Genomic DNA, 18,099 nt, shown 5'->3' with positions numbered 1-18,099 from the left:
ATCCCCCCTTCTCCTACAGGCGAATGTTGATACTGGTTGCTTAGCAACATCAGTTCTCGCGGGATTCAAAAGGAGAGGGGGAAAAAAAGAATGTCGGGGCTGGCTTCCTAGCAACCGCTGATCTCGCGGTAAGACAGACACCAAGACTTGAAACGATCACTTCAGTTTCAAGTTCTGATCGATACAAAATATGGATTTTTCAGAAGATCAGAAAGACTTTTTATTAATAGATTCAATTTAACTTTTTATCAATGTTTTGTTTCCCTAATAAAAGAGTGAATGTTTAGCCAAGTCCCAACAGAATTAGCTGGATTAGTGAAACGCTTTGCAGTAGAAATGGACCCACCCATTTAAGTTTTAATGTGCTTAAAACACATTAAACATGACATTTAAAAGTAAACAAAAGTTTTCTTGTGACATCATGTGTTGCCATGGGAAAAATAAAAATTAAAAAAACAGCACCAAACCCCCCAAAACATTTCATTCTATTTACCCGGCATTAATTCCTGGAGGTTTCGTTGTTGAAAGCGATTTCAGTCTGTTTGCTCGGCTGCCCCATGTCTGGTCCAGAAACAGAGAGCAGCCTCTCTGGAGACACTGAGGTAAGTGGCTAACTTTCTATCGCCCTCTCTGCTTGACAAATGTGAAATGACAAATGCAAAACAATCAACTAGAAATGTACATTTTCAAAGTTTAAATGTTTGGGTTTTTATATATTTCTGGGTTTAGTTTAAATAAGAGCAAAAGCAAAAGAAATTAGGTAACAGGTGAACAGTTTTATTAGCATGAACTAAAGTAAAAATGTACAACTGGATAGGATCGTGAAATATGTTGGAGGAGAAACTGTTATTTTTTTAAAAGTCAAAAAATATAATATAGTAAAATACAGTACAATACCTGAGTTATTAAGATGCAGGTTGACTTCTACTTTTTTATACTGCAAAGACTTGTTAGAAGCAAGAATTTAAGGCTCAAGTTTAAATTATTTGTTAATGTTTCCTATGAAAATGATTTATCCAGACTCTCGTGTAACATACATGTAAATGCACTCTTGTGTTTCCTTTTTTATGGATATTTGATCCTTTTCCTTGTAGAATTATTCATTAAAGCTGATCGATAATCTGGCCCAGATCCAGCTTAGAATTCACATTTTAAATTACATTTTTCAATTTTCAGCAGCATAGAAGTCAGGACTTTGAGAAGACCATTTCAAACAGCTACTGTTCAATCCACTCTAAAACCAGTCTCCACAACTCATCTAGCTGCTGATTTAAGAAATAGTTTTGAGTTGTCCATGTTGTCAGAAGCAAGCTGCAGTCTAGTGTTGATTTTTTTTTAATGAAAAGTATTTATGTATGCTGATGGTAAAACTGGCTTTCCTGTAAACTGTGTTCCAAGAGTTTACAAACTTTGCCACAAAGAATATAGCCATCATTATGACAGTTACAGCAAAAATTCACACAGGAAACTGATTCAATTTCTCTTAAATATATTGTATTTACGTTCCTGATAAGTGGATGTAAACTTGCTACTAAAACTTTGTTGTGAATTTTACAGTCAAAGGCACCAGAGGACCAAAGCAACGGGGATGGTTCTCATCAGTCCTGGTTTGTCGAGATTGGAAAAGCTAAAAAGGCCAAAAGGGCGGGTCTGATCCAGAGCGTCGAGAGACTGTGTGCCTCACAAACAGCCCGCAGAAAAGCTGTCCTGGACAGACTGCAGGACACCTTCCCCACACCTCAGCTTCCAGCAAGCCTCTCGCCGCTCCCCAAATCATCACCGAGAGGAAAGAAGGTCAAGCACACTTCGAACATGAAGGACAAAAGTGGCCAGACACAGGACACCAAGAAGATATGTTATGAGGAGGATTGCATGTTTCAGAAGAAGCAGCTTCCAGGTGGTCAGGCAGCAGGGCAGGGTGATCCATTGCCCAACATTTCAAATGAATGCGGGGGTGTGGGGGAAACCCTGAGCCCTGTAGACGCACACACACCCAGAGAGACGAGGTTTTCCACCGATCTGGGGAGCTGGCCCAGCTCAATCCTCGCCCCAGCTCCTCACCCGGGACCGAAACCCAGGAGACAGTCTCGCCTCCCGGTGATAATAGGCAAAGCAGGTAAGATCAGGTTATGGACTGAAGATGACTTCTTTCATGTAAGAAATATCTGACATGAGATCAATGTAACAGAGGTTACATTACATCAAGGAAGGTAGCTATTCTGGTTTTGTTTGTTTTTTTCTGAAAAGACAAAGAAGCATCTGGATGCAGACTTCAGTCAGCTACATCTGAAAAGGAGCCGTTACCACAGAGACTGCAGCGCCACGTCGACCGCTCTGTCTTGCCACAGCCGCTGACCTCTTCGAAGAAGATGGTCATTGTCGCAGCGCAACCTGCGGAGCTCGTACCGACCGACAGAATGGGACCTCTCCATGACAAAACTCTCAGTCCTCCAAAGTCCCACATCATGGCAGGAAAGACCAGATTCCCACCCCTGACTGACACGTCAGAGAGCGCGCCGCCCTGGTTCAGACAGCTCAGCTCCCACAACTGGTATGACAGCAGCAACTCTACCAAACCTCTCCAGGGAGATTATTCTACACAGTTTATACTGTAAACCTGTGTTTTTGAAAGTGGGGGGCACCAAGTGTCTTTGGGTTTCTCAAAACTTTGTTCTGTTCGGGAGGCCTTGGCATGGATACGTATCGGAAACAGAGTTCTGTTGTTGGAGCAACAACCTAATAATCTTTGTTCAACGCAGGGAAAAGAAAATGGAGGGAATGAAATCTGTCGCAGATCTGGCGCAGCACCACCCAGAGCAGCTGAAGACCAAACTGCACGCAGTCTGCCGAGTCTTGACAGAGGAGGTGCAGACATGTTTTCTCAGCGACGGTCTCGGTTTCAGTTTTCTGACGTCAAAGATGTTTCCTTTTCCTTTGCAGGTTAAAAACCAACGTCCTTCTTTAGCCAGCGCTGTCATTGACACCATAGCAGAGCTCCACACTCAGCTGGGAAAGTCAATGGACCCCGAGGCAGAAAGGACCAGCGACGCTCTGCTGCTGAAGCTGGCACAGACCAACAACGAGTTCGTTCACCAGAGAGCTAATCTGGCCCTGGACGCTCTGGTGAAGGGCTGCAGTCCTGCTAAGGTTCTGAATGTTCTGCTCAGCACAGGCCTGAGGTAGGAGGAGTTGGGATGTCTGAGGAAGTTCATATCAGCATCACACGGAGACATCTTTCTGGCTTTGTCCTCCTTCAGTCATCACTGTGCTGCTGTGAGAGAAAGCGCGGCGCAGCACATCCACCAGCTGAAAAACATCACCGGAGAGGATTACATCCTGAAAGCAGGAAGGAGGTTTTCAGGAGGTTTCCTTATTGCAGTCAGCAAGATGTGTGCGGATTCTAACCCTGAAGTCAGGTTTGTTCTCGACTGGAAGAAATGCTGACTGTGCAATACGTATCAGTATCTTGGCCATCTTCGGAGGCTAACTGGGAACTGTATTGCTGTACAGGAATCATGGGCAGGAAATGCTGTGGGAATTTGCTCAGCACAAAGAGTTTATGGTCCAGTGGCAGAAGGCTGTCCCCGCTAAGGCCAGGGCTCAACTGGTCAAACTTTTGAAGAGGATGAGACGGCAAAAGGTGGTTCCAGCTAACAATCAAACTCCTTTCACACTTTAAACAATAGTGCGGCGCAAAAGCATTCGGTTCAAATATTTTGTTTTTGCCCATATTTGCTGGAAATGTCTTCTCAAAATGCTTTAGAAGACAAATGCTTCCAGTTCATATACTGTTTGTCTAATCCTGTCTTATGGCCTGATCTGAAGTCAGCTCCAGTTGGACTTTAAATGTAAAACAGTGAAGTTAAGTCCAGTTTTCTATCTAATCTGTTTGGCCTCTCCCACATTTTGTCAGTCAAGGTCAGTGTAGAAGAAGTGGAGCAGGTCATAAATCCCTATTTACTTTCACTAGACATATGAAAAGGCATAACAAAGTTTCATTGTGCTGTTATAAGTTATATTCTGTCCTTTCGTTTGCACCTAAGCATCGTGTTATTGTGCAGGCTCAATGGACAAGGACCGAGGTAGAGATTTGTCCAGCAGATGGCCCTGTTGAGCAAGGCTGATCCTGCAAAAAGAAGACGGCTCTCTTGGAAAAAAATGAAAATGTCTGTCGTTTAATTGTATAAGACTGTTCCAGGGACAGACAAGGGTCCAATTAAAAATAATTCAGAGAGGACGGTGACAGTGGAAGATGGTTTTCTGTCACCAACTAGTCATTAAACCAACTGAACAAATGATCAAAGAAAAAGTTTCCGGTTTTTTTGTATTACGCTCAAATTTAGCTTGGAAGAATGTCTTGTTTGAAAAGGCATAATAAACCATTATATATTGTCACGATTTTACAATACTAATATACTATTAACAAAAAACATATGCAAATAGGTGCTGGATGACAGGTGAAGTGATGGTGATCATAATCATTCTGATTCTGTATTGAGTCAGTTTTCCCCTTTTGTTTCACATCCTAAAACTATTCTGGAACTTTTTCACTTGTTACATTGTCAGAAATTATTATGGAGAATCGTAATGATAACATTAATCTTAAAAATACTCTTGAGTCATTTTGGGTTTGTGATTTATAAATGAAAACGGTTGGAATCAGATATATTGATCCTCAAGGGGAAATTGCTTATTTGTTGACAATTAAAGTAATCAGAAATTCCTATCCGTTTAAAAACAGTCAAATATTATACTTTTGTTTGTTAAAGTATGAACAGTGCTATGTTTAACATAAAGTCAACATTGAATAGTCTTTTCAAAACTCATAATCCCATTTTAAATGAACGTTCCAAACTTTTACATATTACCGCCCCCTAGTGGTCAGCCTGTTCGTTTACTCCCATAAAGCCAACTTGCCCTCAAGAGTTTGATGTGGTCAGTCGGTTTATTAACCTTACAGTCTGTGAATGTTAGCAGGTGAACTCGTTACAGCAGGTATGCGATTCTCAGCTGTGAAAGAAAATTCTTCTGAAATCAGTCAGAAAATCTGTAAGCTGAACTGCATTCTGACCGCATAAAACGTTCAGCGATCCGAGTTAATGAAATAAATCCAAGAGTCTTGTTAGAAAATTTAAACATTTTATTAAATAAAAACCGATGTAATATACACCATTCTGAATATACAACTAGAACAAGCATACCAAGACATTTCAAATACAAAAAACTGTTGAATTCAGTTGCTTTCACTTTTTAGGGGAGGGTGGGAGGGTGAGCAGGAATTACAGTAGCCATACATTCCTATTAGTGTTTGTGCAAACCAATATAAAAAGCGTCATGAGGATGGACTTCGTAAAGGTGAAAAACAAACAAAAAATGTACAAGGTACACATGTAGGACTTCAGATTTTCATAAAGAGATATTTTGAGGTACAGAGTTGTCTATGCCTATAATGAAAAAATAATGTTAGTTATGTTTTAAATACAAGTCAACTCATCTCAGGAAGACAGAACAATTAGAAGATATGAGTTTAGTTTGTTCTCCTTCCTCTTGTATTGCATTTTATGATCATAAAAAAAACCCAAAACAATCATTTTCTGATAAATTGAATCTGTTTTTTTTATTTTTTGTAACAAGGCAGTAACAACAAAGATTTGTCTCACAGAATTATGTTTTTCTCCGGTATCAAAACACCGTTTTCACTACTTGCGGTTCATCTATCCGTGGGTTTTCGGAGACGTTTGGTTTCGCGAGAACTTTCCGACGCGATCTGGAACGAGCCGGGTGACGACGCCGGTGCAGGGAAACTCACTTCCTGTGACGTGCTCGAAAGCCTCTAACGGGGATTTTTAATGGTTAAAATATCTAAAGTCGAATGTGAACGTTATTACGCTCAGCACCAAAGACAATGTGTAGATACTATTTGCACCCATCCATGTGGCTGATGTAGAAGCACTGACCAAAAAAAAAGAAAGTCAATTCAAATCAACGATCTATCAAAGTTAGTTGCTTTAAAATGTGCCCCTCCAAGAAGTTTGTCTAATTGGATCTTGGAATTCCCTGAAAGGACGGTTGAGGAAAAACAAAACAAAAAACTCCAACACCTCTGCCTCGTGTGAGCGCAGCGGGTCGATCGACCGGCCAAACAGCGATCTACAGTACAGTACAGGATTGTGTAGCTACATTTTGTCTGAAGCAAGGACAAAAACAAAGAAATTAAAGAAAAAAGCACCACAGATGTTTTTTTTTTTTTTACTTTTGCTTTTTATATATATATGTATATATATATATAGCACCAGTTGTTATAATGAAGTTGATGGTCATCTCTCTTTTTTTTTTTTTTTTCTTTTTTGGCAATTTACAGCACTGAACTGAGAGCGTGGTGTAGCATTTAGCAGCTGCTGCGGTGCTCCACCTCCATTTTGGAGCAGAAGGCGCGGATAGACTTTGGCTAACTTGCACATGCTCCGGGCCGGAACGAGACCGACAGATTTGGATCGTCGAGAAGCGCCGCGGCTTTCACTGCAAACACAAACAATTACGTCGGGAAACTTTTGTTCAATGTGGAGCTGTCCAAAATGCATTTGGATCTACAGTGCTTCTACAAGCGGAGAGCACCACAGAATGGAAAACAAATCACAATTCATGCCGAGAAATATATATATTTATATTTAAAAAAAGGAGAAAAAAAAGCAAAACAAACTAAGTTTTTTATGGAAAATCAATGATCAGTATGGTAAGGTGTTGCCCATAAATAATTAGGTATATCTGCTATTCACACGCACTATAAAAACTAATTTACCGTCTTTTATCTTTATTTTTTTCCGTGAGGATCTCTTTGTAGACAAAAAGATATACAGTACAGTTCGGTGCACCAATTTCTTCTCTTCTGAACAACTCAGGAACTTAGACGACGTATTTCTCTACTCTGTGTACAGTTCTGCATTGCTACGGTACAAAGCAACGTATGAGTACAAAAATAATAGGATATTGACTTTTACATTCTTGAAAACAAGGGCCGTCCCGTTAATCTAGCTTCCAACGCGAGTGTCGTCTTCTCTCTCTATGATAATAAATTCATATTAAATTCCTACGCTAGTTTCTAGTATTTCATTTTTAAGCACTCACATACAGTAAAGACACTGATATCACACCATGTTACACCGTGTCACTGAAGTAGACCGCACACTACTCAGTTCTCACTCTCAGTTCTGATGTGCATCATGTTTTCCTCTACAAAATATATTTATATAGATATATATTATGGTAAGCTCTTTTGAGATATTTACACAGTATTCAATATTTTTTTTATTTTTTTTTAGCCTGAATTATAAATCTAAAATGCATTTAGGTATGCTATCCAGCTTGGACATTTTTGATCAATACTCAAGATTTCTGTTGCCACAGCGATGAGTGGCAAAGGTCGCCAATGTCTGCATCCTGCAAAGACCGATGGGATCAGTTTGACGGCTGCGCTTCGGAACAATATGTCGGATCAAACTGGTTAGGTCTTACTGTAAGGTCTGCAGATGTTCAACACACATTAATTATTTATTTTTTATTTTTTTAAACGCAGCGGCTGTCAAGACCTTTGGGAACCTATAGTGTTTTGTTTAGAACAGGCTGGTCTCTAAACCTTCGATTTCACTTCGTATAAATCAATTTACAATTAAACGTGGCGAAAACAATCACAGCATCAATTAGTACCCATGTGTTCATGTTTTAATCTTTCTCAATTTATACAAAAGTGATATTTAGTCTTTATGATTTCTAGAGGGATAGCTTTTTGAAGTGTGGTTCTTTCCAGTTCAGATCTACCATCTCTACTCACATCATATCAAAACCTTTATTGGTGAAACTGCAGACGTTTTCACTGTCGATCGTCAGATTTCAAGTCAATTACTGTCTCCCTTCCGGCTTCTTCTTTAGCAGCGTTACAGCCGAGACTACAGAAAGGCGGTGGGATTATTTCGGTTTGTCATTTTCTTTCACTACGAAGCCGTAGTCTGTCGAAGAACACAGACTACGGCTTTAAAGTCAATCGACTGACGTCATGAGACATCCAACGCGGATGCAATCCTACACATTTATATGAATCTCGTGGTTATACAAAAATAACAGAGAATCACTGGGAGACAGATTCATCTCCTGGATGGTTACGTGTTCCAACAGGGAACCTCCTTTCTATTTAACTTAATGAATCATAACTGTGGTTACTGTAGCTGCCGCTTTACGTCCAGCTTATTCAGTCCAAATCTGCCATCCAGGACAAACGAAACCTCAAAACTACTACTCAAAAAAAAAAAAAAAAAAAAACAAGTTCTGATGCTACTTGCCCTTCAGACTGGATTTTAAAAGAACCTTGCTGTGTAAATACCAAACACGTACAAACAGTGCATACATATATGTTTGGTGCTAATGCAGGCTGTGTGAAATTTGTATCGATTTTAACCGTAGTCTGGTTTTCAGTATTTTGAGAACAGTTTCACTTTATCTGTTATGCCACAATTAAACTGTCATACTGTAAAATATAACCACGCCTCAATTAGGAAATCCATACGCATCGCTCTCGTGTCTGCTTCGACTGCTGCAGGTTTTCAAAAGTGTCTGCAAATCCCACCCCCCAGGTTCACAAGCCCGCTCTCCCGAAAGGAGTCGATCGTGACAGTCAATCAAAGCAAAAGGGAATCTGAGACGCCCTGTTTTTTTCTTTTAACAGCAATACATTATTTTTTGTTATGGCGGCAACATCAGTTTGACCAGTTGTAGCTCTCCTTCCCGATGGGATTTTGAATCCAGTCAGGACTTCCGACATCCTCTTATTTCCCCTCAAGAACTAGAAAAATACAGTTCCAGACGTGAGAGTTTGTCCTTTTTTTTGTGTGTTTTTTTTTTTGGAAGGATCTGTCAGCTCTGTCCTCTTGTAGCACCTGTAGCTGATTGAAGAGGCCCTGTTTGACACCACTGCTAAAGCACCTGTGATCAATCACCGTCACATCAGAATGTGAAGACAGTGTTGTGTTTGAGCTAGACCTTAGAATACCTCAGGACGCTAAAGGATATCGCCAACGATTAGCCGTTGACGAGCTGTTGCTGCTTGATCTATGTGTTGACAATAGTAGTAACGTTGAAGCAAGATTGAGGATTTATATCTGTTCAAACATTCATATACGTGATCAATTCTAAGTTATTTCCACACTAGATGACATCTGTGGAGGCACGTTTCCTTCTTAACCCAAAACACAAGAGCATTTGAGCGATTCATTAAATCCTAATCAATACGTTGTAAGTTTCTCTTTACTGTCTGTTCATTTTGATCATTATGCCTTATAGCAAACAAAAACCAAACATTTAGTAAAACAGAATTGCTGTGTTACATAATAGTAACAAAATGGATGTTCTTAATGCAGAAATTTGGTCCTGTTAAATGTACGGTACATGTAGTCAGAAACTGGACGGATCTTCTTTTGTATGAATTTCTACATCAATACAGCGTATCAGCGTCTGATTCCTGATTCCTTAACATCAGACGTTGTTAAGGAAGCCATTTGCTCTCTACAGCTCTCAGCAACACACCAATCAAGTTCAGGGGTCTACCCATCTTTGGAAGGGATGTACTGATCTAGTGTCCCCAATAAAACCAGCTGTTGTATGTCACTGCTCTGCGATCATCAGCTGTTTTTAACAATCCAAGCTTATTTTCCTCTGCTGGGATTTGTTAAATTCAATATATTTGGGTTTTCATTTGCTTTAAGCCATAATTATTTCAACTAATAGAAATATATCTCTCTTTGTGAAACCAGGACATTCTAATTTATTTAGATTCTACCTGCACGTGTGCATCTTTTTTTTAACAGTTTTATTGTTAGTTTTTTGAAAATTTTAATGAAATTTAGTCGTATCTTTTTCATTATACATTTTTTAAATATTTTCCCGATTAGCCCACGGTTAGCACTCCTGTCTGCATGTACTGTGGAAATACCTTAACCAGACCAAACAAATGAAACTGATAGACATGACAAACGTCTGAAGGCTTCGTAGGACCAGCAGCTTAAGATCACACAAAAAGAATAAAATAAAATGCATATCCGACATGAGACATTTTCACAGCAAATGTCCCCGTGAGATTTTAAAGTACTTGCACAAATCAAAGAAACTGAGCACCGTTGAGGTTTAAAAAAATAAAAAAGATAACGTCGGGCTAATTGTTGCTTCGCATGTCCACCGTTTGTGATTTAGAGCGCCACCTAGCAGCAGAATGTGCAGAGTAGGATGCAGTTGATGCAGTTATGGCACCTTGTTGTAAATGAAAAGTCCTCATTCTCATGCGGTTTTAAACAAAACGCAGATAAACAGTAAAGCTCTGCCAATGCCAGTGGAAAATGCAGATGAACACAACCTTTTTGGCTCACTTTGTTTTACCTTAAATGTGTTCTGCTTTTCTCTGAACTCAGATCGACTCGCATAAGAAGAAAATACAAAATAATGGAGCACAATTTAAAAAAAAACAAACTAGTAAGTAAAACAGGCAAAAAGGTATTTTTCAGGCCAAAGAAAACAGTGTGTTCTTTATGTTTACACTGATATACCAAGGTACAAAATCCTATCTTCCAACGTCTACTCAAATTTTAAATAAAACTTTTGGCAAAAAGTTTCTCAACAAAATTTGGAGCCCTCAGAAAAGGAAAAAGCAAATGTAATGGAACTGATGAGATTTTTGCTCCAGTGCAAACAGCTGTCAGACAAAAGTAGCACTTGTTTAAGCAGAAGCTCTTGCAAACAGAGCGTGTGTACTGCTTCCTACTAAACTAACAATTTCTATGCTGATGGTTGAAAATGCCACGTCTCCACATCTGATTTGCCTTTTGAATGCATCCCAGTGGACTGGATTATAACAAAGAGTGCAGCTTATAAGTTAAAGGTTTTTGTTTTTTCGTTTCTTTGACATTCCTAAAACAAGTGAGTTCCTGTCCTGATTATTTACAGCAGAGCAGAAAAGCTGAGGATGTCAGCTTCTGGTTAGCTTCGGCATTTTCTGACGTAGGTTAGCTGGACAGGAAGTATATGGCCCCTTTTAAAACCAGAGGAAAGGTACATTTTCAGCATTGCAGTAGTGAAGAAAGAGTGTTTCTTATTTGGACAGGAGAAGTCAAAGAGCTGAGCAGGTCGACTCTGGCGGTTGTGTGGTCTCGTGTGCTCTGAGGTAAAGTTGGTAGGAAGTAAGATCGTCCTTAAATGTGAGGCAGAGAATTCATTGGAAGGACCTGTAAACGGAGGTGTGGGAGCTTAGCATGAATCATTTAGACTCTCTCAATAAAGGAGACTCCGAACAACTTTGGGGGAAAGAGTGTCGAATGATAAAAGTCCCGCCACTTGTTTGTAAAATTTTGACTTTTGCACTGGAGTAAATGTTCAATTGGAATCTCAAAATCAGTAAAGTCACTTTCAGAAGGATGTACTAGCCGGTTTACAATGATACAGGACACGTTTGTGCCTCGGCGAATCCCTTTTTTTTTTAACAAATCATCCAGACTTTTTTCCACAGGAACTGCCTTACAGCTACAACTCCAATCTGGGAGATCACTCTAGATCCTCTTCCGTACTACTCTTAGTTAAAGTAAACCGAGACAAACTGATGTGTACTAGAATATAATTTTTTACTAGAAAATGTTTAGATTTAGAAGTCTTTGTTCAGTTTATACCCTAGAGTACTCTAGGTTATTGTCAACAGCAATCCACTGATGAATGCAGATCCAATAAAACAAGTGTGAACCTACAGATTGCACTAAATCTGTACTCTGACATGTACTCCATTTTGTAGATAATGGAAATAAAGACATTCCACTGACTTTGCTGTCTTGTCTAACTGCAGCGTATTGATGGAATGGTAATGGGAGCCTGTCCCTAGTTGTGACCTCATCCCCGGGGCCTTTCAGAGGAAGGTGGCGTGGTCTAGGTCCATGTTGTCCATGCTTGCTAAAATGGCCTTCTGGTCCTCCCGTGGTGGACGGCGGTACAGCAGAGCAGAAAAGCGAGCATACGGGTCATGAAGAATGGGCCGTTTCTTCTTCTTGGAGAGGTAGAGCGCTTCCTCGGGCTGGAGTACCTGAGAGGTGTAGGCCTGCTGGGTCTGAGAGGTGGAGACACCTGGTGGAAGAAAATTACGTATCAACCTGGAAAATTGCCTATCTTGTGTCTAATTGCTAGGTTTTGGTTCTATAGGTTGCCTTGTATTTGTAATCCAGTCATTTGTTCGTCCTTAGTTACTCCTATTGGGTGTGGAAAACTGTCCATACCTGCTTTCTTTCTGGTCTTTGAGTTATTGTTGTTCATCGTCATCTTCTTGGCCTTTCTAACGCGCTGGTATCTCAGTGCATCACTCCTCTCAGACCCCAAATGGGCACTCGACGCACCTCGACGTTTTCTAAATGAAGGGAAGAGAGAAAGGGAAAACACGGGTAACTCTGGGCCGATCGTGGTCAGCGCACTGTGTTTGTGCATCGAGAAGAGCACAAACCCCCCCAAGCCCCAAAATCAGCACTATTACATGGACTAAAAGTGATACAACTCATTAAGTAACCTTAAAGACTTTACCCTGACATCCAGCAGAAGATGAGCTTTTACAACTATCACAATGTTTGATATCATTTGGAATAACACAAATACATTTAGCTTAATTAGAAAACGTCTGGTTGAAAGTATTTTCACTGAACGATGTAATCCATATTTTTATATATATATATATATATTGATAAAACCTACATCCTGAATATTAGACCCCCCCAGTTTATCCCTACAGTGCAGATTAGATCACTGAGTCATGTTTTATAGAGGACACATCAATACGACATTTAAACAGGTCTTGAACTGTTGGTTTCAGAGCAAAATTGTTCAGCAAGATTTTCAATAATGAGACATGTTAAATGCAAAAAAACACTTTTGTAGTCGGATATTTACTGTGCAAATGACGCAGTGGCTTTCTGAAAACAACAGTTGCATAGACTTTGTTGGTAAGTAGAGTATATTTGGCAGCTTGTCACCAACTCCCTCCTGTTCATGGAGGCACATAGAGTTTGGCAGCCCACAGATTTCTGCCACAAACACACAGAAAACAATTAGCATTGCAAAAGAGGCCATCTTCCCACCGTGGCTGCAGAGAGAAACCAAACGCTGTTAGTAGAGGGGGAGAATCACAGCTGAGCGACAAAGCATCATCAATATGTGTTCATAGACATGGATACTGTCTACAATGGGCTTCACCATGCTGACAGGGGGAGAGATGGCGGGAGGGGAAAATGACTACTCAGGAACAGTCACATAATGAAAAATAAGCCAAAGAAAAGCGAAGCACCAGGACAACAAATGTAACAAGATTTTTTTTTTTTTTTTCCCATATAATTGTTTTGATTTTGAAAACGGAGAAGCAATATTTAGCAATGGCATGCATGGCAGTTTGCACATGGAACATGACTTTAAAGGGGAATACATTCAAAAGCACTTCATTGGGCACTTCAGTCTATTTTTAGGGTGTCGTTGACCCCTTGAGTGCCTGACTTCTGCAAAGTATTTGTTCCTTAGAATAAAATCAAGTAGGTGAGTATCTACGGCCGGACACAGAAAAATCTGTTCTGCAGTCCAAACTTAACGACTATTAAAATTAACGCACGGTTGCTTTATGCAGAGTATTACATCCCTGTGTCCACCAGCAGTGCGTCTCGGTTTATAGTGGGGCTGAAGCCTGATCTAGACTTCTGTTGCTCCGTAGATTTTCGGAACCTGGGAAGAATCTACTGCATTTCTACATAACAGTATAAAAAAAACATGCAAAGCATAGTAGTTGAGATTTAGAAATGTGCTTCATCACTGCCAAAAACAAGCAACGCGCTTTCTGCTTTGCTGTTAGGAAATGTAAAAAAAAAAAATACATATACATGACGTACATTCAGCTGAAGAGACTCATAGCCAAAGGTGACACAGACGCAACAATCTATGCTTAGGTTATCTATGTTTATGTAGTCTTTTAGCAGTAAACATGAATATGTATCTTATAATTTACATTAAAACTATTGCATTAATCCCAAGGGGAAAATACATTAATTTTTTAATATTAAAAATGAGAAATTAGAAAGTTCTCCAGGGTTTTACAACTAATGAGTTGTTTCAAACCGTACCAGCTGAATGTTTGACTCTCTCTTTGTTGTACTCTGAAATTTTTGCAGAGGTCTGCAGTGCTGAGAAACTACAAATGTCACTGTGTCGTTATGTCTGGAAACGGATGTCTGAATTCCAGCAGTCTAACATAGAAGTCCTATTTTCAACACCTGCCTGTACATGTGATCTGTGATCAGAAATTGTAATCAGGTAAGAGAATGTTACACAAGTCGTTTCACCAGCTGATGAAGATATACTACTTAAAATACAGTTTATTAAATTATTACAAAGGCTTATATTAAAGGGGCAGCATTGTGTATTTTCCAGGCATATAGTTCTGTTTAAAATCAAGTAACTATGTTTCATTGCTGGTGAGGCACTGACTTGTGACTTAAGACACCATGCATGTTATTGGACGTACGCAAATTTTGTGCAGGCATACAACGCTGGAGGGGTAAAAGACTAATCATTTACATGTCATCCATAGCCGCGTTAACTCAGTGAAACTTAGAAATGTAGGTATTGATTTTGTGCTATGATCCACAGCAAAGTTATCTGTATTCGCCAAGCTACGCAGACTCGTTGCCATAGCAACTGACAACAATGCCACTTCATGTTTTAGGATTTAACACCAAAAAACATTCAAGAATTTTGCACACAGAACAGAACATTCAGTCTGTTGTTGTAGTATGTTTTAGGCTTAACGTTTAATTAATAAATAATTGCTGTGGTAGATGAGCTACCGCTTCTACTTTACTGAATTATTTAGACATACAAACCTTAGCCCACAAAACGCACATTTCATTAAAAAAATAAACATTGTTGTCTTACCTTTACGTATCAATGAAATCCATGATACGTTTATATATATATATATATATATATATATATATATATATATATATATATATATATATATATATGACTTAAGAGAAATGTGGCCTCACAATTTAATGCCTTGAAATTGGGCCTCTGTCTCTTTAAAAACTTTTGTTCTTTCTGAAACTCCACCTTCAGAAGTCATCATTCCTCCATTAACCCTTCAAGAGCATTCTACCACCATTTCACTGAGAAGCTGCTCATATAATGAGCTCAACAGATGCGCAGTCCCACCAGGGGTTTGCTAATTGCTGCTGGCTAGTCTGAAGGAGCTGAGGGGGAGAGTCACGGAGGAGGGCTGCACTGTGAGTCGGAAGCTCAGAAGTTTGGAAACTGCGACTCTGAAGAGGAACTGTGCCTCAATGGTGGCGCTCAGTCCAACCAGGCGTTTTGCACGGTTGACTGGTTGCCACAGGAGATTAAAGGATTTCTCAAACGTGCATGAAAGAATCAAGGCAAATCTCCATGTGTGTTTTTGATGAGAGAGTAACATCATATGATGATGTAAAGCTAAAAAAGTTGAGTTTACGGCATACTGTCCCTTTTCCCTGTGGGCAGTAGGGGTATCTGTTATATTGGTGCTGTCCAACAGAAGTGAGTTCAGTGTTCTTGTATTACCAGGCAGATGGAACAGCATATTGGGTTTTAAGATGACTTTTCTGATGCCACCTAATTAGTGTGACTGCAGGAAAAATGCAATCCAATTAGATGTATTGTGCAAAAAATTCATTATTATTATTATTATTACTACAATTTTTATATGTATTACACCCATTTTCTTATCCACTACTACTACTACTAAAAAGAAACCAATTGACAGTGAATAAGTTGATTCAGCGATTTCCCCTTAGTTTGTGCAGAAGCTATTCTGTGCCGTCATCTATTGAATACAAACGATTATGTTCGATATCTTTGGAATAAAGAATGTGATAGTGTAGGTTCACAATGATAAGGCTAGTGCTCAATAACAGCAAAAACAGCTGGACCTGCCTTAAAACCTTGATGAATGTTGGACCTTGAATGAGTTTAAAGGTTCAGTTTAATGAGAGGCATTTCCATTTCCTGTTCCACCATGTCGTTATAGGAACCTTAATCTAAAGCCCCTTCCGAATCATGCTTTCGTTTCCTCATTGTTTAGCACTAAAAATTAGGTATTGGCTCAGAACGAAGGGCTAAAGTTAACTCACCAACATGAATTCTCCCTCTTATCCGCCTTGAGAAGAAGTCAGAAACTGCAACCACTATGTACTGTGTATAAGGGTGATATGGGTCTGCAGAACAAATCTGAATGAGAAGAATCAAAATTCTTTTATCATTGTGCAAGAAAGCACAACAAAATTTTAAAAACAGCAAAATGTGACGCGGTGATATGACAGGGTGCATTCACACCAGCCCTGTTTATTCCACTTTAATCAAACTTTAGTTCACTTGCCTAGAAATCTAAATGTGCGATTAACATGGGATGCGGATCAAAAAGGTGAACTCTGGTTCTCCTACAAACCTAGATCTTGGTTTGGTTGAAGTGAACTCTGGTGCGGTTCAAATGTATACGTGAATGGCAAGTGGCCCAGAGACCAATCCAGAGTCACGAGACGAACTTTAGCGTAAGGCGTTCTGGGTAAATACACAACTAAAACAAGCATGTCTAGCACTTGTGGGAGTAGAAGTCCTACAAAAACTAAAATCTGACGCCGCTGTCTTGGAGTTCCCAGAAGAAAATCTAACTTAGATTTTCTAACTTAAACAAGTCATAGTCTGCACCCCTTCCAATCTCCAACCACCTGGTCTGAAAACACCATGCATTTTGAGGCAAAGCAAGGTTTAAGGCAAATCATCTTTTATGATAGCAAAAGTCAACAAGATGTGAAGTAGCAGTTCGTGGTGTCATGGTTGTTTTTATTTCATCTTATTTTTTATTTCACTCGCTCAATACATATGAAAAGTTCACGTTTGTTGCTGAACTACTATCTGAAAGAACCTTAAGTCTCAACTTAACTCAGTTTTATTGGGGGGCAGCTCAAACAGGCAGGGAAACCCTGCCTGCAAATAAAGCTTCTGCAAATAAACTTGACAATCAAACAATGATTGATTGCATCCTGGTAAAAAATGTTCAATGAAGTAAATGGTAGACTAATGGGTTAAAGGAAACAAGACGAAATGAAGTACACATTCAACTACTGTATAGTTCTTGACATGCAGTTCTTATAATTACTTTTTATTTTTTTTACTGGGCGCTGACCATGCAGTTTGTAGCAAAGCAATGTCAAGACCGCAGCGGTTAGGAGTGCAGTGTGTTTTGACGTAGAGGTTTAGGGAAACATATTAGCCTATTTACTTGTCACATAGTTCAGGTCTGAAGTCAGCACTCAAAATCACAACCCAGGTTTATAGGCAGTTAGTCGCTGCACAGACAAAAAATAAGGGTTTGGCTTGTTGACTTTTTACTTGTTGGAACTGAGTTGTTGCTGTGGTAACTGGAGGCTTTTCATAGATATTACTACTATGGAAATATCTGTAACGTTTTAACTGCTGGCTCAATGTTGTTCTTTTATAATTACATATAAACGTGAGGCTAAAAAACTCCACCTATATCTATAAACCACAAGATTCAACTGCAGTGCCTTGCAAAAATATTCATACCTCTTGAACTCTTCCATACATTACCACCATAAACCTGAATGTATTTTATTAGGCATATACATACAGTAGCAATTAAAGTAAAAGATAGTAAGAGGAAAGAAAATCATAAAATACAAGCAATATTTTTAAAAGTGTGATAAGTATATTAATTATCCTCCTCATTCAATTAAATCCAGAGCAACCAATTATCTTCAAAAGTCACGTCATTATTCTCAGCATAAATTTTGGGTGTTCTATGCAGGCTTCATGTGTTTATGAGAACATTAGTCAACAAACAGCATTAGGAAGACCAAGGAGCAGCAGACAGGTCAGAGAAGAAGATGTGGAGAGGCTCAAACCAGAGTTTTAAAAGAATATTAAAAATGGAAAAAGCTATGTCACAACTTGAAACATACCAAGACACAGCTGTTCATTTCAACTGACAGGCCAGGC

The 18,099-nt window shown here is 39.4% G+C and overlaps 2 protein-coding genes across 2 annotated transcripts; one reads left to right on the top strand and one right to left on the bottom strand.

Moving 5' to 3' along the window:
* The first annotated feature begins 107 nt into the window (after positions 1–107).
* On the top strand, positions 108–4,279 carry LOC106925361 (uncharacterized). The gene is made up of 9 exons (XM_088012549.1): positions 108–602; positions 1,564–1,794; positions 1,882–2,116; positions 2,248–2,551; positions 2,760–2,865; positions 2,941–3,179; positions 3,258–3,416; positions 3,511–3,640; positions 4,062–4,279. The coding sequence occupies exons 1-9, from the start codon at positions 558–560 to the stop codon at positions 4,122–4,124; spliced, it is 1,512 nt and encodes a 503-aa protein (XP_087868675.1). The 5' UTR covers positions 108–557; the 3' UTR covers positions 4,125–4,279.
* A 2,075-nt stretch (positions 4,280–6,354) lies between these two features.
* LOC148155527 (uncharacterized) lies at positions 6,355–12,512 on the bottom strand. Its single transcript, XM_088012329.1, has 2 exons — positions 12,294–12,512; positions 6,355–12,144 (listed from the first exon to the last, which is right to left on the bottom strand). The coding sequence occupies exons 1-2, from the start codon at positions 12,496–12,498 to the stop codon at positions 11,930–11,932; spliced, it is 420 nt and encodes a 139-aa protein (XP_087868455.1). The 5' UTR covers positions 12,499–12,512; the 3' UTR covers positions 6,355–11,929.
* Between the last annotated feature and the right edge of the window lie 5,587 nt (positions 12,513–18,099).

Source organism: Poecilia mexicana, unplaced genomic scaffold (genome assembly GCF_051168715.1).
Source record: "Poecilia mexicana isolate PSO_F unplaced genomic scaffold, ASM5116871v1 scaffold_14, whole genome shotgun sequence".
Classification (NCBI taxonomy): domain Eukaryota; kingdom Metazoa; phylum Chordata; class Actinopteri; order Cyprinodontiformes; family Poeciliidae; genus Poecilia; species Poecilia mexicana.
This window is presented reverse-complemented; position numbering and strand designations above follow the sequence as displayed.